Source organism: Odontesthes bonariensis, chromosome 16 (genome assembly GCF_027942865.1).
Source record: "Odontesthes bonariensis isolate fOdoBon6 chromosome 16, fOdoBon6.hap1, whole genome shotgun sequence".
Lineage (NCBI taxonomy): Eukaryota > Metazoa > Chordata > Actinopteri > Atheriniformes > Atherinopsidae > Odontesthes > Odontesthes bonariensis.
Window position 1 is genome coordinate 10029582 of NC_134521.1, and position 24181 is coordinate 10053762.

Genomic DNA, 24181 nt, shown 5'->3' on the forward strand with positions numbered 1-24181 from the left:
ATAAGAATAAAAAACATTTTCTTGAAATATAAATAATTAACCAAAATAGTATAAATACTAAATCAATATAATCTTCCTTTGTTATCTAACTTAAACAAGTAACATTTCTCTTTTTTTAAGAATACATGAACATAACTCATTTCTCTCTCTTTTTAAGAATACATTAACAGGCCTAACTCATGTAACATTCATCACAAAACTGGAGTCTCCTTCATAAACAGTCCTCCATAAAAGTGTGACGCCTTATTAAATAAAAATTTTAAAAAAATAAAAAACTCCCTGTGCGCCGCGTACCACTAGGGGTACGCGTACCCCCGTTTGGGAAACACTGGATTATGGGACTGAAGGATAGTCGCTTGAGGAGCGTGTTATGCTGCACTGATGTTTTTGTTGGGTCCCACATCTTTGTTACCTTTGCAGAATCTGTGGCCTACCTCATGCACAGATACTAAGTGCCATGCGATTGGTTGTGATTGTGTTAAATTATCACGGAGGCTCCCACACTCATACATCCATCTTACCTGCACAGCTCGTCTCTGGAGCAGTAATTTTGTAGACTTAAGCAGTTGGGCTTCCCCACTCTTTCCTCCCCTCTCACGTTCTCGTCATAGGAGCATGACGGGACGATGGTTTTCCTCCGGCGCTCCCCACACAGGGTGTCAGAGCAGGGGCAGAAGAGCACAGCGAAGCTGTACTCCTCTGGCACGCGTTCCAGGAAGCGCCGCAGAGCTTTGTGGCATTTCTGGCGGTTGCAGCTGTTGTCGGTGGCCGTTGCTGGCTTGGTGCAGGCTACAACATATTCTGACCGCAGGGAGCCACATTTCTCATAGAGACCACAGTCCTGAGCTGCCTTCAGACACTGGTTTTGACCGTCAACAGACACAGAGGAAGCTGGGGGGGTTAGGAAGAAAACAGAGCAGTGTGCTGTATACCAGGTAATAAAAATCATGACCTTTATTTCATTGGGTTGTTAAACCAAGAAGAAATACTCTACCTGCCTTGATAGAGGCCATACGTGACATCTCTATGTTTCTCACCAGATTGAACTCCAGTTCCTCATACGGAGACACCTCATACTCATCATATGCTGAAAAATAAAAAGCACTTGCATAAAGCAGTTGAGGCTTGAAAGACCTCCCACAGACATGCCAATAACTTTACCCACCTGCAAATCTCACCGTCCAGTAGACCCTGAGGCAGTGCTCCTCCCTACGAGAGCCACGCTGGCACTTGCAAACTTGAAGGGGGCGAAAACGCTGAAGGGAGTTCTGGGCCTCCAGGCACTCCAGCCTGGCATCTGGACCGAGGGGCGACACGGCCTCCTCAGCTGCACAGTACTCCAGCAGTCGATAGACGCCCATGCAGAACTGCTCCTGGATGCAGCCCTGCTCGGCCACAAGGCAGTCTAATGATGCAGATACTGGCAGACTACCTGCAGGACAGGATGGAGAAACCCGTTGGTTGCTACAAATAACTGGTTAATGAGCCTCTCATCAAGCATTAATCTTTAAGCTGGAGGCTTTTATTAAGACAAGACAGCAAGGTGGTAGCACTGCATCGCGAGCCACATGCGGCTCCTCAAGCTTTGGTGGCTCGCACTCGCATAGAATAGCTTATAACAATATGGTAACAATAACGATACATTTTTTCAAATAACATACAGCGAATACTACACAGTATTACATATTTTTTATTAAGTATTAATTAAGGTTTAATGGTGTTTCCTAAAGGGGGCTCTGTTAAACCTGGCAACGCGGCCCGCTTAAACCACCGTCACACTTGACCGCAGTGCACGCTAGCTCTTTTAGCCGGCGCGAGATACAGGCACAATGGATCGGTTTTTAATTAAAAAAGGGCAAAAACCAGCACAAAAACCATGCTCATCTTTTTTTTTTTTTTTTTTTAATATTTTTTGGGGCTTTTTATGCCTTTAATGGATAGGACAGTTGGAGAGAGACAGGAAGCAGGGGGCAGAGAGATGGAGAAGACATGCAGCAAAGGGCCGTCCAGTGCGGACTCGAACCGGGGCCAGCTGCAGCGAGGACTGTAGCCTCTGTACATGGGGCGGCTGCTTAACCCACTATGCCACCGACCGCTCCAACCATGCTCATCTTGAATGTCTCACTATAATTACAACAACAAACTACAAATACAACACGAAAAAAGTCAAGGACATGCATGCCAGGTTCCGCTCAGCCCAGTATTAAGGTAAATGTGGTCTTAATTGAAAATGTATTGGCTGTGTTGTTTCTTTTTTTGTGGGATGTTTTATATGTAGAAATGCATATTTGCAAAAGGGGACTTTAGTATGTTGTCGTAAAAGTGGCTCTTCCCTTGATTTTGCTCTGCCAATGTGGCTCTTGTGAAAAAAATAGTGAGTATCACTGCATTACACTGTCAGAAAAAATAAGCAATCCTGTCGTTTCCTTCCCCTCAGTCTTCAAACCGGGTTGTGACATACTAGGGCTGGGCGATAATTCGATCTTGAATCGGGATTGCGATAAAATTTTGATCGATCTCGATAATCTGCTCGTGACATACATTCGATAGGCTATCATATGGCAAAAGTAAACACAGCAACAGTATCTGCCGTCTGCAGGTAGGATACGCCCACTACCCTGTTGTGGGAAGAAGTGGGAATAAGTTGGAAAAAGGAGGAGAAAATGAGTGAAACTGGGGTAGAAGAATAAGATAAATAAAGAGAGCGGCAACTCCTCACTGAAGCAAGCGAGCGAGTTCAGAGCAACATGTTTCCTGTGTTTCTTATTCAACGGAGTAAGTTTACTAAGTTTGTGAGGGATGTGTACATCAGCTGAGACGTCAGGAGAGAGCTCCCGAACAGCAAGAGAGAGCAAAGTTGACCGGTCAGATATAGGATTTTAATTTAAAACACCTGTTCTGTATTTATCTGAAACAGTTGTGTAGTGTCACATGTAGAAGAACTTTGACAAAAAATAAATATTTAATTAAAAATTAACTTTCTGATCTCAATTAAGAGTAACAGGGAACATTTAAAATTCACAAAACAGTGATTTGTTTTATATCGTGATATATATCGATATCGACTGATATAAGAAAATACATCGTGACTTTTTCCCATATCGCCCAGCCCTATGACGTACCCTCACATAATTCTCTATGATCCCCTAATATTCTGCTGTTTTTGTTGTTGATTTTGGTGCAACAAGTGAACAGATTTGATGTCTTGACATTGATTTGCCAATCTTTAACAATCTTTCCTCTACCTGTACAAAGACACACAACAAACGTCTTCCTCTCTAAGCTAAAACTATTTTATGGTATGATCCCTGCTAATACTCCTGATCCTGACCATGCCTATGTTTTTCATAATCCATCCAATTAATTGCATCCTGAAAAGTGATGATTTATACCCATATCCTAAGTGCTATATGACTGCTGCTGGAATCCTTCCAAAGCACACTTTTAAGATTAATTTCCTGCTTTTTATTAATTTCTCATTTCACAGCTGTTCACTTCACTGCAACATCGTTTTGTAGCTTTTATTATTATGTCAAATCTAATTTTCCTCTCTGTTTAGTTCAGCTGCTTCTTAAGAGTTAGCTGCCCGGCAGCATTTTTTAAGAGAAATTCTGCCAAAAAAAAAAGACATCCAGACCCAAAATGAACATAATTGTTTTCTGCATGTTACACAGCCAAGTTTCAAGACTCAGTTGGCTCAAGATCTGCAAACACTATAAAAATCACCAAGAGAACATTTCTAACACCTAAAAAAAAGTGCATTTATCATTTAAAAGAAAAAAAACAGGGAAGTGCTTTAAAAATAACAGAAGAAATGGGCTTAAAGAAATGTACTCTATAGGATCTTCAGATGCATATACTCAAACTCAATGATAGTGGACAAAAGCACTGCCGCTTTTATTGTTACACACATGAGCAACAAGGAGCAAAACCTTTTTGCAACAGAGTTCCATCTATCTGGAACAAGCTTTTCTGTCAGACAATCAGACGCCGTCTCCACATGCAACACTACTGTAGAGACAAAAGCAATTTATTCAGCACTATTCGGCATTTCCCAGCAAGACAAACAAACATGCAATCTTTCCACCACACATGCATGAGCGCACACAACACCTAAAAGACACCTAGCCTGGTCTGAAGTGACTACCTCCATATTCAAAAAGATTTATCAAAATCAAGGAATGAAAGTGTCACTGTTCATAAAGAGGTTGCTTCCTCCCTAACTAATGTGCTGCCATGCTGCATAACTGCTGTGTTTGTCCGCAGTAATGATGAATTATGAGAATTTTGACTCAAAATATTCTGAGTAGAACGACTGCAAATGAAAAGCCACAAATCATTTTCATGATGCTGATTGTTGCTACAAGAGAAAACACAAAGCGGGAAGGACAGACGCAGCCCGAGGGAGACGAGAGAAGAAATCAAGAAATTCAGGAAATTAATTTTCTGAAATGTGACACATACCGTAATCGTCTTCACAAATTACACTTCATGTGCAGCGATTCCAGACTTCAGCTGCGGTAAGCATGCACACACTTTTCCTGCTTTATCTTATTAATTTGCTGTATCCTGTCACTCTGTAAATGGCACAAAAATAATAGGCGGGTAGACACATAAAAACATGCTGCATAGTTTGGAGTAAATTAAGTCAATCAAATCTGTACCATTCTTACTCTCACATGCACTTATGTTTCAAGAGATAAACATATACGGTACATGACATAAGCTCATATACAAACACACACAGCATTGCGTTAGATTGGTCACACACTTCGATTAAGCTCCTGCTGCCAGGCGGCACAAAACAAGGCTGCAATCCAATTCTGCTGCTGCATTTTTTGCAATCTCAGGCACTGCATGAGGTCTGCATCTCACTTTGGTATGAGACTTATCATAAAACAGAAGCTCTGCTTCAAATCCGCTGCAGGAAAAATTCCAAAGCTTCTGCAGGGACTCCAGGCAGAGTCATCTTCACAGCCACAGCTCCCAAGATGTGTAAAGAAAAAAAACAATGACCGGTGAATCTACCTGTCTGCCTATCTATGCATCATGGGACCAAAGTGTTAAATAAAACCCACCATTTGACAAAGATTCTTGCAATCTTTGGCACTGAACCGCTAGTTTATTATTCCATCTTAGTGTTTGCTTACCGCAGATAAAGAAAGACGGCAGTTATGCTGTGGAGTCTTTCATTCTGTGCACACATGTATGTGTGCAAGATAACGAGCATTTACAAAGTTCAGTTCTGTTCTGTCTCGTCCAGCAGACAAGTCAGAGGTAATCAAATAATTTTAACTGTTAATGTTATGTTGAAACAAAAGCTCAAATTGTGGTGCCTGCAAGGCTACAAAACGCTGAAAGTTGCTAAAGGTCTGAGAGTGAGGTTGTTTTTAAAGAAGAATTCAAAATGAGAGAAAACTGAAAGGGAGATGAATTACTGTGATATGTGAGCCGTAATGCACTCTATTGATTTCTTACTGAAGTGATTAATAGAATTTGTGAAGCAAAGCTGATGAAGATTAACGTCACACCGCACACAGTAAAAACATTCAACAAGGAGCGATGGTTTGGCAAATTCCTTTTCCTGGCCTTTCACACATGTGGACCGGGATATAGACTGTCCGGATTGTTGGGCAGTAATTTGACTGGAGAGGAGACGGCGGGAGAGTTTGAGTCTGATGTGAAATGGGCTGAAGGATTGTGGCGGGGGAGGGGGTACTTGTCAGCAGAAAGTCACGCACTCGAGGAAGCAGCGGCAAGATGAAAAGGTGGAGTAAAATGAGAATTATGCCAATAACTGACACCACTCGTTACTAGCACTCACTGATCTAATGGCCCTGTCACACTGTTACGTATGAGAGAAGCGTATGAAAATTAATAATATAATTTTCATACGCACGAAAAGTCCTTGAAAATAAAGAATTGTGCGTATACTTACCGTATTGAACCTATGAGTAGCGTATGAGTAGCGTATGAGTAGCGTATGAGTAGCGTATGAGTAGCTTATGGTCAGCGTATTGACAGCGTATGGCCAGCGTATGTCAGCGTATGAACAACGTATAACCAGCGTACTCTGCGTATGACTAGCGTATGAGTAGCATATGAATTGCGCATGCCCAGCGTACGTTTCAACGCGCCTATATCAGCAGCCTTTCCACATTGCTCCATTATTGCAGTAGACGACGCGCTATCAACATCTCTCGAGACATTCATCTCGATCATGGCTCCCAAGAAGCAATTGTAGTTTGCCCGGGCCCTGGGCCGAGGCCGAGGTCGAGGAAAAGGCAAAAAAACACAAGAATCATTCTCACCCAAACCTGCTGAAATGCCTGATGCACCTGCGGCTGATGAGTTACATGCTTCTGAGCGATCAAGATCCCCAACTCCTCCTCCTGACCGCTCCCGTGAATCGTCGGTTGCCTCAGATATGTCAGTTGCCGCCTCCATCTCCGCCAGACGGGCGGAGATGGAGGCGGCAGACGGGCGGAGGCTATAAATACGCTAGCTGTACGGTACACCTTCATGCCAATGTATGGCAACTTATGTCCAGCGTTCTCGACCTATCAGTAACGTACCTATGTCGTACCTCTAGCGTATTCAGCGTATGCTTAGCGTATTAACCATACGCACAAAAGTTTTGAGCATGTTCAAAAATGTATTTCTGCCTCAGCGTATGCCAACGTATGCCAGCGTGCTTGAAACGTATACAACCTATGCCTAACGTTCCCCTAGCGTATGTCAGCGTATACCAGCGTATGAGTGATAATTTTCATACGCTGGCATCCGCTAGTGCCATACGCAACAGTGTGACAGGGCCATTAGCAGAATGATCAAATGATCCACTGGGTCGTTCTGTTGGACTGGACATAAATTTGTTGATGATTAATTTTCCTGAAAAGAACATAGTGACAGTTAAGCCCCATACACACACGTCGCTGCTATTTACTCGCTCAGCGAGTGAAGTCAATAGAATGTCTATGTGTTCACGCGAGGCGAGGAGGCGAGTAGGCGAGGAGAGTACAAGCGAGTACAAGCGATGCGATGTGGGCGGATTCCGAGATGAACATATTTCAACTTCGAGCTACGCAAGTAAGCGAGTAAAAGCGAGTAGCCAATTAAAATGCAGAATACAGATTATTGACAGGTGACGTTCCCCCAGTTTTCTCCAAACAGTGGCCACCCAACTTCTACACACCAAGTCAGCAAAAGCACCCAAGCGAGTGGCGAGTAGGCGAGTGAGCGAGTAGCGAGTAAATAGCAGCGACGTGTGTGTATGGGGCTTTAGGGAGTATTGTTTTGTGCTTGTAAATGTTTTATTTTGAATAATTAAGTTCAAACTAACTTATTCTAACTTCTTAGAGATTACATTTTTCTGGTTTTGTTATTTCTCTATAAAGCAAAATTTAAAAAAAAAAAAACTTTTAGTCAAAGTAATCAAGCAGTTCGAAAGTGTAAAACTGGCTTTTGGGCCTTGAATTAATCTGTATTTCTACAGCCAAACTGAAGCCTCTTGGAATTTAGGTGAGTTTCTGTATTGTCTGTGTAATGTTTTATATCTTCCCACGATTGTAAGGTGTGCTTTTTACATGTATAAGTGCTGAGTATCGCTCTCATTGTGCTTTGTCAGGGTCCTTTGGGGTCAGCCTGTGAAGGCCAAAGAGGGCCAAAGAGGGTATTTTAAGCCAAACCATTACCTCTTCCTTGCATCTATCAATCGGTCTTGCTGCATAAACCTAACCAATCAGTGCGTGAGGGTTAAACAAAAAAAGCAATGCCCTGTCACAGATGTAATTCAGCACCACCCCTCCAACGTGCATGCTAAATCTGTGGGTTGCTCACAGCACAACTTGCTCCACTCATCAAACGTCGATGGAGCAGCTGCATAACTGCACATCAAAAGCCGGTGTGCAGAGTTCAGAGAGGGCCAGTTTCAGCAAAATGGCCGTAATTAGCCCTAATTATCAGTAATTAGACATTCTTGGAATTTAGGATTCCCTGCATGTTTAAATGGGAAATATTGTTCACATATACTTTTAAATAAGCTTATGTTTGGATATTCAGTGCAATTAAGTGAATGTTGATGCACGAGAAGAAGAAAACTGAGTAAAAAGATAAAGATAATGGTTCTTTAAAAGTGACTGACCTCATCTTATTCCAATTTTAAAGATTTTTTTGCATTCTCTACAGTACAATGAACTCAAAATGCTGTGCTTGTTTGGATCTTTGAAGCTTTTGTATAAAAACAGCTTCCAGACTTTTTGTAGAATACTGCTGATTTTGACCAAATCATAGCATGTGATCTGAGTCCGTTCTCAATGCGGAGAGCAGAGAACAGAGGTGCTTCCTCAGGAGGGACACAGATGGTACATCAGTGCTGATTAAGGCTCGCACGGCTCCTTATTGACACAGTCACTTCTGCTGAGCTCCACATTTTCACGAAGCCCACCACTCAGCACAGTGTTTTCTAAAATTAAACTTTATTATAATATCAAACATGTGGTCAAACGTTTGCATGTATTCTCTTTGTTATGAGAGAAATATTTTGGCCCTGGCCTGAGCAGGTCTAAGGGAAATAACTCCTTCTCCTGCGAGACCATAAATGTAGGTGTCAGCAGTGATGACAAATCAAAAACCCTTTGTTTTAGACCCTGTCCACACTCAAACTGATATTTTGCAAAACCACCATTTCCTTCTTGGTTTAAACTTCTGATCCAAATGAAACACAAGTTTACAAACACACACAGCAAACAGAGGCTTCGGAGGACGGTTAAAGTTTCAGCACAGAGGAAAATACCAATATTCTTGATCTCCACTCAACTTTAACTTCAAATCATGCTGCACCTCAGAAGTGAAAAGGTGAAACTCGATAGGTCTCGCTCTTTGGCTTTGCAATTAACACCAAATTCTCATCAGCAGTCGTATGGTTCACTCAACTTTAGAAAGAAATTACCTAAAAGTGCTCCTCCAGTACATTAATGAACGCAATAGCTTGATTTTATCCACAAGCTGGTCTTAATGTGTCTTAATGCAGCCTTCTTCTTGTGGTGTTTTAACCATCTGAAACAGTTCAACACATGCCTTACAGCGACTTTGCACCTAAAAGAAGGCTGAGCACCAGATATCTGCGGACAAACGAGGAAAATCAGTCTGGATTATTATGGCAGTGTGAGCTCAGCTTGCTTTCTTATTTGGTGGGATTGAGTGTTATTTGTGTCAAAATCTATGTTTGTGCAGTCATACAAACATGCAAAACTGTACTACAAATCTCAAGAGAGCTCACTTCCCCCCATGAAACCTACTGCCATAAACAGAATTGTGAAGACGTGATAGAAAAACACGCTTTTGTGAGTGAGAGCATTTTCTACAGATGTTTTCGGTATTTTAGGATTTCTTAAAGCTCCAAAAAGCAGCTGTGGACCTAAGCATCCTCTCAATAATAATTAGAACTCACAAATTTTCAACTAAGCAGCATGTTTGGAGCTGTCCAGCTACTATCGGAGCTTTTCCTTTACATGCCACAGGTCGCTTTTCTTTTGCACCATGTAGCTCAGGGATGTCCACATCCAGTCCTCGAGGGCCGCTGTCCTGCAGGTTTTAGATGTTTCCCTGCTTCAACTCACCTGATTCAGATCAATGCATCATTAGCAGGCTCGTGCAGAACTTAACAATCTTTTGAAGAGATCCGTTTCATCTGAATCAGGTGTGTTGAAGCAGGGAAACATCTAAAACCTGCAGGACAACGGCCCTCCAGGACCGACTTTGGACATCCCTGCTGTAACTGACACTAATGGACACTAATGGATACAAATGGATACTAATGGATACGGCCACTGAAATCTCACTTTTGTGCTCACGGATCACATACTCGAATGTTCGTGTTTAATGAATACATGACCATGTTTATTAAGTATGGATTTCTAGATAGATCTTCTAATCTCCAATGATCAGAGATGAGCTTCACAGCGTTCAGTTGTTATGATCCCTCTCAAAAGATGTTCAAACCCTTCTGAACTAAAAGCCTGTCGTGAACTCATTCAGTGCCACACATACTCCTCACACTGGAAAAAAATCAAAGTCTTACCAAGTATATTTGTCTCATTTCTAGTCAAAATATCTCATTACACTTAATATAAGACACAACTGCCTAACAAGTACCATTTCAGCCAGATATAGGGACTTGTTTGAAGACAATACATCTTGAATATCTTGTTAAATGAAAAATTCTTGAAAACAAATTGTTTTGAGTCACATATCATATGAAACAAGCTTGTTTTGACATTTGAAGAGGTTTTTAAGCAAATTTCAAGATCACTTTTATCTCAAAAGTCCTAAATATCACATCTTATTTCAAGAAATCTTGACAAGCCGATTTTCACTAGTTCCATTGGCAGATTTTTTTGGCTTATTTCAAGCAAAAAACTTCTTCTATTTGTTGGGTTTTTTTACTTATATTTGGAGGGGCAATTTTTCCAGTGCACGTGCAAATTGCTTTGGATGAAAGTGCCTGCTAAATGATGTTATTTATTAACTTGTGCCCCTCTTTTCTTTTAAGCTTGCACTGTAGCACTTTTAGATTGTTTTAATGTAAAGTGCTTTATAAATAAAATTCATTATTATTATTTATTATTATGTTATGGAATAAACACACACAGTGAAGTGGCGAGTCTTCAGCAGCTCCCTCTCAGAGTGAAGGTTAATGTCTGCAGGGGAGAAGAAAGCATGGAAAAGCTGTGCCGTGTCGAACTGTTCTATATCGTACCGTCATCATTAATGACAGCAGACCCGTACCGCTGCACTCTGCAGGTGTTTGAATCCCAATTCCTCCTTTTGGCACCATTCACCCAGAGGTAAGGTAGTCCATCTCTTTTTTGGGAGGAAAAAATCTCCAAAAGAAAATATGCACCTTACCTCTGCAAAATGTCAGGGCCAAGTGGCAAGACTGAGGGGAAGACTTGTGATTGGACCAAAGGGGTGTTTTTTTTTTTTTCATGCAGCTAAAAAGGTCCAGACGAGACTCATCTCATCTCATCTATCCACAAAATCTATTTTTTTTTTAACCAAAACCCAATGTCTCATCTTGTGAATATTATTCAGTTCTGGCCTTATCTAAGGTCAATTTGTGGCTTCTGTATCTGCAAAAGAAATGTGAAGTGATTCAGACTTTGTGGAGAAGTATGCACCTCTATTCATACTATTCATCCTTGCTTTAGATTTTTCTTTCAGAATAAAGTTGCGTCTTCCATCCAAGGCCAAACAGAGGCTTGTTGCTGCTACTTTTATGTCTGTGCTGCATAAAGGTGACATAGTTTGCCTGCATGGCCCCTCACAATGTTCACATGCATTGAGGACAATCCATTATGGAGCTCTCAGATTTAATAACTAATTCTAAATCTTTGACTCCACACTGCTTGTCATATTATTATAGTCTTCTTTTTCTATGTGTAGACTCAGTCATTGGTATGTCTACAAGGCCGTTTTGGTCTGTTTCCTCTTTATTTGCAGTCTTGCTTTTTAAAAACAAGTAAACAGAAAAAAATAAAAGCTCAGTTATTGACTTCATACTCAGGATTTATTCATGCTGCTCCTTCCCAGAGCACAAACTGAATTTGGAAATCCTGCTGCCTTTGCATGGAATCAACCTCAAAACCATTTAAAATGTAAGAAGTTGATCCCATTTAATGAGTTTAAAAAAATCTCATGTGAAATACAGGCAGACACTTTGAAACGTGCTTGTTTTAGAGATTTTTTTTCTCAGCTTGACTTGTGATATTCATATAAATTAAGGCATTTTCAATTCACTTGACAAACAAACATCCACGTTGTTCTCCTCCTTCTGTTAGTTGTCTTATTGAAAGACAGGTTGATCCAAGCGTACGGTTCTGCTTTTCTGCACGCTTGCAACAGGCACATTTGGCTTAGTTAGACATTTTTGGGCTGTTTTTAATGACGAACATGTGAGCATGGCTCATTTTTGCTGCACTGAAGAACGTTCTCGTCAACAAATAAGGTGTCATGCTTAATCGCAGCTAAATTTGTGTGCTCCACAATGTTTTCTCCACCAGTTACCAGCATAAATATGTATATATATATATATATATATGTCTGTAATGCAACAGCAATTACAAACATGCTTAATTATTGGTGGGCAGAATGACAGAAACTGACAAAAAGTGTCATGCAAAAACAAAAAGAGGTACCAGAAGATAGATATGACGGAGTGAAACGAGAGTAAGGCCTATCAGCTGAATCTGAAGGATTTAAGAGGACTTTGCACAGCAGAAAGTTAGAGGAGAGCACTTGTAGGCTGAACTTTTGTTCTGGCTTTGGCGCAGACAGCTGTCACAAAGCAGAAATGTATCTGACATGGTTCTCACCAGATTTTGTTACAGAGCTGCTGCTCTCATTGCTTGATCTCTTTCAGGTGTTTGGCATGTTGCTCTTGCTGGAGTCGTATTTTTTTCCAATGGCTGTTGAGGCTACCTTATGTCAGCCAACTTTGGTGATTTAATATGCTTTAATCAAAAAAAGATCAAATAAAGGAAGCTATGCACTAAAAAACATGCTTCTTTTCCACAGTCTGATTTTGCATATCTTGATGGTCTTTACTAGAATAGAAAAGATAAGATAAGCAACATGCAACATTACTTCATAAAACTCTACAGTTTAACACCACGTACCATATAAAGACAATATTTTTTAACTAACTTATGAACTTAGCCCAGAAATTCAAATGGTGAACTATGAACGTGAACTAGCTCAGTTTTAATCTATGTGAACTGAACTTTGAACTAGTTCCTGTGAGGTGTGAACTTGCACAACACTGTTGTTCATCTCTGGACACTTCATGCAGGTTGCAGTCCTGGAATATGGTTTTTCACAGGTTTTTTTATATCTATTTGCACCTTTTCCTCTCCATATATTTTCCATGACCTTGTGGACTTTATGACAAAATTCTTAAATGTGCTTTTGCCATGTCCAAATACTTAAGCTGAATCAAGAGTGTTGCGTGTGTCTGAAAGGTAGCTTTTCTTTGTGAGTAAAATCTCTGCTGTGGTCCATTTTATCTGGGCTAATGGGGCTCCCTGCGCACCTTAATATAAGGTGTTAACCACTCTGAAAAATACACCAATATACATCGTCTGAAAATGTTTATATACGATAAGCTTTTGAGTCAGTATAGTCTGGGGTTGATAAATAGGCACAGGGATAAAGTTTAATAATTGTATTAACAGTGTAAAGACCTCTCACGTTGTTCTGCTCCAAACATTGTAACTTCTTCCTACTGAATTTATCTATTCTCTTCACCCCTCCTCTAAACCCTGCATGGTCACATGAGGACCGTACTGACAGCAACAATGACATGTTGCATCTAAAAGAAAAGAAAAACATCCACAAACTGTGCATCCTGTGTCCATAACAATCCATTCCCTTGCTGCTAACTTCTTCCAAAGAAGTTCACAGTTGAACAAACACTAGCCCAGAATAAACTAAACCTGTCTTCCACACTTGGGCAAACAATTGATTTTGCTCCATTTTATGTAAGCTGAGTGACTCTTGTTTTGAGAACAACCAACAGAGTAAACTCCAGTCTGGGTTAATGTGCAAGTTCGATGCCTTTCCAACACAATGGTATCAGAAACGATGCAGTCAAGTTGAGACAAGTAGAGCTTATTGGTGTTCTGAAAAAATGTTGTAAAGCTTCACGATTTGAGACGTAACACCTCTGCTAGTGAGTACAAAAATAATCATCTCATGTTCTGAAACGGTGCATGTATTGGATGGATCGTGTCTTTTCTAATGAGGTGTGCTGGTGAATTGCACAGCCACATTTTCCCTGCTGTACTCCAGGTTCAACTCGTCAGCTGCCATATAAGCCACTCACAGCGTCTGAAGCCAGTGTGAATATTTCAAGCTTCTGCATTCTGCTGCCGAGCGCAGTCCCTAAATCTCGACATACCAAACGCTTTCTTGGCCAGACGCAGACACAGAGAGTTTTTTGTTTGTGCGATCTGTTCTGTGCAAGTGACAATCAAGATGCAAGAGACACTCAAATAAACTGAGGAACTGGCAATGACAGATAAGTGTTACAAATTACATTTCAAGAGATTATTTTTTATGAGCTCAACAGAGAAAAATCAGGTGTAATGCGGACGCACATTTTCATGTTGGAGTTTTCCTCAACGTGTTCATTTTAATTAAAAAGATTACTTTTAATTCAAACGTGGAAAAAACAGCATAAAGTGCATTTCATGTCTTTTTTTTAATCTATCTAATGTTCAATGGGCATGTTGCCAATTGAATTTTTCTGTGCTGTCGTCCTAAACAACCAAATCGCAGGCACAGACTGCATAAAGACAATCCCTCTGAGTAAGGAGAGGAGAAGAAAAGAGTCTTTGTAACAGAGGGAACGAGAAAAAAAGAAGCCAAGAAGAAGATAAAGATGTTGCGAACGCAAAGCTGGTCAAGTTTGTTGGTCCTTCAATAACCAATGTGATGTTCCACGGGCTCAAACTGAGCCCATATGAATCCTTGACAGCCATTGTTACAGCTCAATCAAGTCCACTTAATGAGGGACCGAAATAGCAACACTCAATCAGCAGTTGCAGTCTGCACTGGGACATCAGCAATAATCCATAGGAGCCCGACAGCAACGGGTCAAAGTCGGGTTAAATGTCATGCAACAACAGTTTATCACTGATATGTTTGGCAGAGATCCTGCAGGGCTCAATCATGCTTCAGTTTAAAATTAATTTCCACTGCACAATAAACATAGAGAAGCAACAGATGACGGTAATGCCACATGTACACAATGAGATTAGCTGGAGGAGAATAAAAGACATGTGTGAATCCGGACAAATTAGTGACCTAACAGCTTGTACATTTAACAAATGTGTTTTAGCGAATGAAGTCCTGAGACAGATGTGGGACTTTCGTTTCAAGTGGGAAACATCTGTCATTCATGCATGCGGACCCAGCTCTCCCGTTTCATGTCTGGGTCTCGGTGACAGACATGTAGGGAAGGCTGGCGTCTGCGGCTCTAAAGTTCCCGGCAACATTGTGGAGGTCGCAGAGCTGAACAAGGTCGGACAAACTAAAAGCTGGAACAACATTGCTTGAAATTGACGGCCTGGCCTATTCACACAGCGGCTATAGCTGGATAGGGAATGTCATTCTACTAACACCTATGTGTAGAAAACTGTCAGGCAGAAACAAAGCAGCTCCATGAGATACAAAGAAAAATTCTGAAACTTTTCCTTTTTTTTTTTAATTCAGTGATGTCAATTAACAAGATTTAAGCCCTAAAATTGTTTTTGCAATCAGGTGTAATGGCAGAACTCAGCATCACAGCAGAGTATCTCATTTACATGTGTAATGATTCAGATCTCCATTAATTAGCACTTGAAAAAACAGCCTCTCTTGGTGTGATTCCATCTAAGTGGCTGGCAGGTAGGTTTGGCACTCCGCATGATAAACTGGGTGCCTGAAAGGTTTGACAATCACAAGAAGGCATTTTTCATTTCGTTGCCATATAATCTCTAATGTGCAGCCTCAGCTGGCATTATCAGAACTTTCCTGGATGCAGAGAAGCCTGTCCCTCCTGCTCTCCTGGCATAATCCTTACAAGGATAGCATGTGCTGAGCACACTGAAGGGGTTGGGGTTCGCATGAAGACCAATGCATCCAGATACAGGACCTATACACAACCGCTGCACTGAGAGAGATATCAGGACGATCAAACTGCTATCATTCAAAATCAATAACCGTGATCAATGACTTCAGTTTTAAGAACTCATTTGGTGGAAGCTGAACCAAATGAGTGCACATTGTTGGAGAGAAATACAAACTCATCTACTCAGGCTTCAGAGGTTTTTCTCCATCTGTTCATCAGCAGAGACAAAGACTCGTAAAGCACAGACACAACGAATTGATCCTTCATGCTTCAGCCCGGAACTTATGAGTGTTAGCCTTCAAATTTAACCCTTCACTTAATCACAGTCAGAGCTGAGTTTAATGTAAAATGTAAAGGAGGACATTTTTCAGCTTAACGGTGATATCTGCGTGACCTGGGACACTCTGTTCAATACTTGGGAGAGCTCTATTTGGAACAGGTCCAAGGCAGATATATCCTAACAGACCTGAATCCATGATGTCATCCACATATAAAATCCAAGGGTGCTTTTAAAAAAAATGATTTAATAAGCTTCTTTGATTTTATGTCCACTGAGTTTAATTCAAACCCGGAGTGGATTGTTATTATTGCCCCTGAATGTATGACTCTATCTCCAGCTCCTGTTTTTCCCTCCGCTCCCATTATTCCTTTACTTTAAATCTGAGCCATCTGCAGTCTGTAGGATCATTTGAGTGAGAAAATATATTGCTAATTTAGAAAAAAGTTAAACTCGTCAGAATGATGGGCGCTGAATTCTTCTGTTTTCAATGTGCATCTGGGATCAGGGTTTTGTTACAGATCAGCAGACATTTGCATGAAAACAGAGGGTGCATATGCAGACGTGCCTGGTTAAGTTTTGGGCATCCTCAACTCTCAATGTCACACTCAACACAGCAGACAAACAGTAATGTCTTAAAAGCTGGTGGCTGTTCATTAAATGAAATTGAAATTAGAAACGTGGTGCTTACCATGAGAGAAAACGTTGAGCAGAAGTCCGACGATCAGCATCTTGTCTGGTGACATTGAAGAGTTGGACAGTGGGAAACTCGTGCACGGCTCGCAGCAGCTCGGTGACCCGTCTCCTGCTTTATCAACCCGCCTCCTCCTCATCCTCTTCCGCTGCTCCTGTGACCGCTACGCCCGAACGGACTGAGACTGATCGGACGCTCTACCACACTAAGTTGACTAAACTGAACCGGAGCGATTCAAGTGCTCGCCATTTATGTTGTCCCATTTATTTTTTCCGTATCCCGTTTAGATTTTTTCGGAGGTATTCGGGCGAAATTAAAAAAACTGTCATCTAAAAAAAGTTTATTTCCGGAGAATCAGCCAGTGCGCTCCCAACACCTGCCAGACGCCACTCTCCAAAGTGTGCGTCGTGTCGCAGTTGCACTCGTGCGCGTTCCCACCGCAGCTCCACAGTTGTCCAGCCGGAGTTGAGACCTGTGCGCTGAGGCTCCTGAAGCCACAACGTGATTGGCCCCTGAAAAAAAGGCTGAATACGCCCGTGAGATGTTAAAATGTCTCCTGTGGGATACGGGCTGGGTTTCTGCACAAAGCCAAGTTAGGAAATCAACTTGATGGATGACAGCCGCTGTGACCTATGCCTTACAATGGAAAGCCCATTACGTTTAAGTGGTTACATTTACGTTGAATATCGACAGAATTTTTACACCACTTATTATATACCTTCTCTGATACTGTGGATCATGAGAAGTATGAAAATTCTCTAGATATTTACATACTTATGTATATTTTTACCTTAACTATGAACCCATAAGTGTCTTTGCTATTGTTTTTGAGCTAAAGGAGTACTTTTCCATTATTTTTCATCATTATAGATATTAGTAATTTGTCTACTATACGTGTCTATAGTCTTCTGGGGTAATCAAATATTACATTAAATAAGTCCTTTCCACTGCCCTGAGCCTGCATCCTCCAAGGATATGTCAGCATTTAGCTCATCTGTGGCTGATGTGTGGTTAAAAGGCTTTGATTAGGAAGGGAAATTTACAAAAAAGACGTCCACTCAGCCCACTTTGACTGCAGGGAAAGGCTTGATATCAAGTCACCCTTCAAGGAAAAACAATTCAGCTTTTTTTGTGCATAATTCTCACAATCATTTTCTAATTTGCACCTTATGAAGAAGGTAAGAGTTAAGATTGGCCTCCATGAAAGTTCTGTACCATCAACTTTTTTCAAAGAAACAATGTTCAACGCACACTATGTTCTCTTTGAAGTGTTTATTAACAGTTTGCGAAAGTCCTTAAAAATCCCTGAGTGTACAATTGAAAAAAACAAAACAAACACTGCCCTTGAGAGATGATTAAATAAACCCACAGCTGCTTTTCACTGAGAAAAAAGTAAGGCAATTTCAAATTGTAAAGCACATTGACCTACTGTCCTCGCTGTAATTAAAAGGCAGCAGAGGGATTAGCAGATTCATTCACACGTGTTTAACTGCATACTGACCGAAAAAAACAAGACTGTGGTTGTCATTCAAATTAGATATCAAGCCAAACAAAAACAATAAAGCATAGCATTTAATGTGGCACTGTGAGAGTAACCATGGCAGTGTGTAACCTTGCACTCAAACTTAGACTAAACTGCCTCCACTCATCAAACGTGCCTCGAGCATTGAACAAAAATGTTGACTAAATTTCAAACAGCTTGTTTCCCAGTGTGATTTCAGCTAAGTTTAAATTCACTGTTCTTTCCTCCATCTTCACAAGTTGATTTAAAGCAGATCTGCCCAGAACATGTTTGGCACCGTCTGCACAGCAAACCAACAGCGCCCCCCTGTGGCCAACACTGCACACGACATGAGACACCGGCTTACAGTTGTGTGTTTTAAACTATCTCCTAATTAACATGATTAGGTATAACATCAACAATAATCTTAGATACGTCCACATCACATCTATCAACTTGTCTGATTTAAAACATAAAAAAAACTTTCCATCCATTCTTTGATGATATTTGCTATAAACTATCACGGGAGCATGTGACTTGCTTATGGACTGTCACTACATGGACAGTCGCAGCATGTCAAGCCTCGTCAGGAAAAATTAAAAAAAATACTTAATTCACATGCTTTTTTCATCATTAAGAGATTTAAGATGCTATTTTCATTTCAGGTGATGTAATGCAAAGTAGTTTAACAAAATTATAATGTTCACACCTTTTTTAATTCTCACATAAATACACTTATAAATAAGTTATTAATAGTGTTATAGTAGAGTTTGTGAATTCAGAAGTCTGATTGTTTGAGTAAGTAATCGGTTCTAAAGTCAGGTGGAAGGCAGTAAGGGGCCCTGACCCTCCGACCCTCCTATTAGACATACATAATAATCCTTCTATTCTTCCCATTTTCTATCATTTTATTTTTTTATCTTGTGATTTTTATTTGTGATATTTCTGTTTTCTGTCTCATTTTGATTGTTTCGGGGTTTTCTCTTTGCGTGTTCATGATTGATTGTATCGCCCTGTGATTTGTGCTCTCTTTCCTGATCGTTTAAAGCTGTAGATTGTCTTTTGCCTCCCCCTAGTGGACACAGTATTTAAGTTCAGACCGAGGGAATTATACTTTTCATTTATTTTGGGAATCCAGGCGGTTTTTTGCGATGATAATAACAAGCTAGAGATTTCTTAAGTTTAGTAGAGTTGGGACATTGCCAGAACAGTTGGACCACTGTCTCTGGATGCATTGCTCATGCAAATGTGTCCTTTAAACTTACAAAGAAAATTCCCAAAAATAACATATTTGTGTATCATTTTCAAGGAAACATCCCTTGCTCCACTAGTAAGGAGTTATTTCTATGGAAAAGTTGAAATATTTCCCCAATTCAAGTTATCAGCAAATCTACACCTGTAGAATACAATAAGGGCAGAATGCAATAAAGTTTTTACTTTTTTTTTTCTTAATGTAAGGTACATACAGACATTCCCACTGAGGTCTTTTTACAATTCAGTGATGGCAAAAAGAAACATTCTTTAGGCCCTATAAGAGTTAAAATACCTAAGGGATTTTATCATTTTTAATTAAACTCTTTTGAAGTGATATGTATGCAAAAGTTTTGAATAATGTTCTACAATCACAGAAGCGGGTATCTCTTGAGATTCCCAAGTTGTGGCTTTAAGCAGATATGCTCATTACCTTGACTGACAGGTGCACAACTGATTTAATATTAAGCATCTGGCTAACATCTGTCAGAGTCTGAAAAAACAACAACACAGATATATGGACTGAAGTGTTATTGAGAATATCTCCATAAGCAACATCCTCTAAATTTCTGGGCCTTTATAAGCCATGTAAAACTAGGACATGTTATTCAACCTCAATCCACTTCACTGAAAAGCAGGGCAGCCATACTGTGGTATCCATTTTAGACTCTATATAATTATATATGTACATAGTGTCTAAATATGTATACAGTGTCCGAATAGTCTAAATAGTGCCTATATACCATGGTCAATCGTTGTTTAAGAGTAATTAACAGTTAATACTTGTGGTGGTACGTCCCCTGGGAGTCCTTGACAGACTAAGTACGGTATGTACCAATGATTTCTGCTCAGAGTACAGATCTGTATCTGTCAAGCCGTTTATTTTTATGTTCGTGACTCTGTACAAGAAACCAAATAAGGGCGAGTTAAGTCCACACGGTCGCTCATTTGATTTTCAGCGGAATTTAATATAAGGATTTAGTTTCTTGGGGAAAAGGAAATTATGCAAAGTGACGCCATCGTGACCTAGACAGTTCATTGGCTGATAATTACATGACGTTGAGGGCTGAGCCAATAACTGAGTACCCGAGTTCTCGTGTATTCTCGCGATCTATTTCTCTAGATAAATCCATAACGCGGCTTCGCAATCGGCCATTTCGTCAGTGCAGGCCATCAACTGTAGAGGGCAGTTGGGGTATATCTCGTTTACTGGTAACCTGAAAGGCACATCAAAAACATCGCAACATGAATGAGACAGCAGTTTCGTTTGCCAAGGACTTCTTGGCTGGTGGCATCTCTGCTGCCATTTCCAAAACAGCCGTCGCTCCCATCGAGAGAGTGAAGCTTCTCCTTCAGGTAAAACTGCGGTCTTCCGGAAGGCTCACTTCGTTAGCCGGCTAGCTTGTATAATCTCAGTATAGGACGCAGTGAAGTATGATCCCATAGTGTCATAGCACATCCACAGGCTTAGAGTTTATCATTGCTTACTGTAAGTGTTAATATTGAATTGATTTAAACGAGTTTAACGATTTAAATGACAGGTCATGGCAGGAGGGGAAATGACCTACACAAGCCCGGCTGCTAACGTTAGCTTTACGCGTTAACCTTAGCCGGTTTAGCTAACAAAGGACAAACGCTTGTAGTGACATTGGTACACTGTGTACAAGTATATGACATCTTCTCCAGTTTATTTAAACCTCTTTAATTTCAACTTAACTTGAATCAAGAAAGTATACCACATATACTCTCAATCAAACATGCGACATTTTCCTCTTAATGTCAACGAGAAGGCTGCGCAAAGGCCCTGAGTTGTAATTCACTTTCGTTTCAAGTAGTTTTAAATCCATCAATATTTAACCTGCATACTGACAAGGATTTAAACTAGTCTTTGATCACAGTTGATCTTACTATGTTATCACGCTGTTAAGTGTTTATTAAAATCTGTGTTTGATGAATCAATGTCGCATCAAAACTCTTTAAAGCAACTGTTATCAACGGTTGTGACTAAACACGGATAGCTCTCATGAAAGAGGGGACTTTTCATCAACTTTTACAACTTTTAACAGGGACCAAGGTCACAACAAGGGGACCCTGTGATTGTCATGAGCCCAACGATTGATTGTTAACCTGTTTGTTCTTTCTGCTGTTTTGTTATTCAGGTCCAACATGCCAGTAAGCAGATCACCGCGGACATGCAGTACAAGGGTATCATGGACTGCATTGTCCGTATCCCCAAGGAGCAGGGCTTCCTTTCCTTCTGGAGAGGTAACCTTGCCAATGTCATCAGATATTTCCCCACCCAGGCCCTCAACTTTGCTTTCAAGGACAAGTACAAGAAGGTGTTCCTTGATGGCGTTGACAAGCGCACCCAGTTCTGGAGGTACTTCGCCGGAAACCTGGCCTCCGGCGGGGCTGCCGGAGCCACCTCTTTGTGTTTTGTGTACCCCCTCGACTTCGCCCGTACCCGTCTGGCAGCTGATGTGGGAAAGGCAGGAGCAGCGAGAGAGTTTAACGGTCTGGGCGACTGCTTGGTGAAGATCTCCAAGTCTGACGGTATTAGAGGCTTATACCAGGGTTTCAACGTGTCTGTGCAGGGCATCATCATCTACAGGGCTGCATACTTCGGCATCTATGACACAGCTAAGGGTAAGTTGGTGGCTCGCTGATGTTCACTTGCTTGTGTGTTTGTTATGCGTTGTGGATCATAATTTTTTTGCTTATTTATTCTTTTCATAGGTATGCTTCCAGACTCCAAGAACACTAGCATATTGGTGAGCTGGATGATTGCACAGTCTGTAACAGCTGTTGCTGGCCTGACCTCCTACCCCTTCGATACTGTACGTAGACGTATGATGATGCAGTCAGGACGCAAAGGAGGTGAGTCTCTTTGCATTTGCATGTTGTTGCACTCGCACATTTGTCATTTGTTATCAACCGTCTCGCCTTTGTCTAATTTGTCTCCTCCTCTTTTCTCTACTCAGCTGACATCATGTACACCGGGACCATCGACTGCTGGCGCAAGATTGCACGCGATGAGGGTGGCAAGGCTTTCTTCAAGGGAGCCTGGTCCAACGTGCTCAGGGGCATGGGTGGCGCCTTCGTGCTCGTGTTGTACGATGAGCTGAAGAAACGCATGTAATTCTTCATGTTGTCACACCACTGTCCAATTTGGCTAAATGTATTAACTTCCCATTTCTATGGACTTTGCATTCTGCCTTATTTATGGGAACAAACTAGTGTCTCACCAGTAGCTGTGAGCGATGGCTGTACGTTGTGCATCTTTTGATTTTAAGAAGAAAAAAAACCGTTCCACACCCTCTATACCAATGTCATTCCTGTTAAAAAAGAAATATGAATACCTCCTACTGTCATTCACTAGGTTTGTATGGTCCCAAGCTGAATAAATCTTTTCTGGGGAACAAACTTAACCATTGATGTCGCCTGTTTCCTCCACCTTCACAGCCTGAGACGAACACTCTGAAATGCACGAAGTGGATTACACCCTACTGCTATATTTACTCGTGCTTATCCCTCCCTGAGCCTTCCTGGTTTGACCGTGATCACTTCTAGGATTGTAGAGTAGATCACCCAGGTGTCTGCCCCTTTGCACACAGCACGCTATTTACAGGGCACAAAGTGGTTTGTAGTTCTTCTGAACATATATTTAGATGAGGATTGTTGGGATACTGCGCACAGGAGATCAACATGATTATCAGGATTGTGCTCTTAACTAAAAAAAAAAGCGGGCAGACTGGGGAAAGTCATAAAAGTCTGTTTTGGTGTAGTTTAGGATCTTTTTTTAAAACAATATTCATCACCATGTTGCACATAGAATATATATAAAAATTGTCTTGAAATAAAAATGATACACAATTTTGGGAAATTGGATGACAATAAATGGGTACATAAGCTGTTGATGCAACTTTGTTCCAACAAGCTTTGATATTTGGTTGCATTCACAGTGTTTACAGGGAGTGGCATTCAGGTTTGGCAGTGTTTTATGAATTAGTCACAGTCGGTGATGCGATGCCTTGCATTTTATTATACGGTGTGGTGTAAAAAAACGAGTTTCTAACTGATTATAAAGGTCCAGCTGCTGGAGAAGTTTATACACATAATGGTGACAGAAACTGGCAAACCAGCCGTAGCTACACTGACGTGGAAGTTTCAAAGTACACTCATGGTTAATTTAACTGGTGCCCGTGGCTTGGCCTGAGCTGATGGGCGCCAGCAGGGGGCGCCAGAGGAAAGGAAAGGTAAGATTACCGCGCTTTCTCTGAAGCTCAAACAAGCTTGAAAAATTTAAAATAGAGAAAAAAAAAGGATTTCTCTCCTTATTGAGATTAATTACTCAAATAAAATGAGAAACAGCATGTGCCATGTGTTCAACAGGCTGGAAACAACACGTGGTTCATTACTACATTAAAGCAATGAAATGCAACAAATCCTACTGGCTTTATGATGAGAAAAGGAAAGTTTATAACACGCCTGATGTTATCGTGTTATTCCCTGACACCTCACAACCAAATACAATGACATCTTTGCTAAATTAAGACTATTTGGCTTTATCTAAAGTTGCTAACAAAGCGAATTGATACAGAATCATTAAGATAACTGAATTTAACTCAAAGATTCTCGGTGTGTGACGCAGCGCGTCAATCTGAGGCAAACATTTTACCCACAAGGCATCAACCCTAACCCAATTGGACTGTGATGACTTTTATGACGATTAACAGCCAGAAAAAAAATGGAGCAAATGAGCTCCTGAGAACAGTCTAATTTATACGG

General features: G+C 40.9%; 2 protein-coding genes across 3 annotated transcripts in view; one reads left to right on the forward strand and one right to left on the reverse strand.

Annotated features, from left to right (window-relative positions):
• Positions 1-17199, reverse strand: part of LOC142402195 (GDNF family receptor alpha-4-like) — a 35226-nt gene extending 18027 nt beyond the window's left edge. The window contains exons 1-5 of one of the 2 annotated variants that reach the window (XM_075487750.1): positions 16639-16704; positions 4465-4577; positions 1166-1432; positions 995-1087; positions 522-891 (exon numbers count right to left, since the gene is read on the reverse strand). In XM_075487750.1, coding sequence (XP_075343865.1) covers positions 522-891; positions 995-1087; positions 1166-1361 — 659 coding nt within the window. In that variant the 5' untranslated portion in view covers positions 1362-1432; positions 4465-4577; positions 16639-16704. Of the gene's footprint in view, positions 1-521; positions 892-994; positions 1088-1165; positions 1433-4464; positions 4578-16638 lie in introns of both variants that reach the window. The other variant, XM_075487749.1, reaches the window with a different exon arrangement.
• A 3330-nt stretch (positions 17200-20529) lies between these two features.
• LOC142402196 (ADP/ATP translocase 2) lies at positions 20530-22821 on the forward strand. Its single transcript, XM_075487751.1, has 4 exons — positions 20530-20749; positions 21553-22039; positions 22130-22270; positions 22375-22821. Exons 1-4 carry the CDS (start codon positions 20639-20641, stop codon positions 22530-22532), a joined length of 897 nt encoding a protein of 298 aa, XP_075343866.1. The 5' UTR covers positions 20530-20638; the 3' UTR covers positions 22533-22821.
• Positions 22822-24181: the final 1360 nt, after the last annotated feature.

What these genes read in the sequence shown, in the direction of transcription:
- LOC142402196 (XM_075487751.1), top strand. Translation starts at nt 20,639, where the DNA reads ATGAATGAGACAGCAGTTTCGTTTGCCAAGGACTTCTTGGCTGGTGGC. An exon ending in GAGTGAAGCTTCTCCTTCAG is followed by an intron (nt 20,750 to 21,552) that starts GTAAAACTGCGG and finishes TTTGTTATTCAG; the next exon opens with GTCCAACATGCCAGTAAGCA. An exon ending in GCAGTCAGGACGCAAAGGAG is followed by an intron (nt 22,271 to 22,374) that starts GTGAGTCTCTTT and finishes TTCTCTACTCAG; the next exon opens with CTGACATCATGTACACCGGG.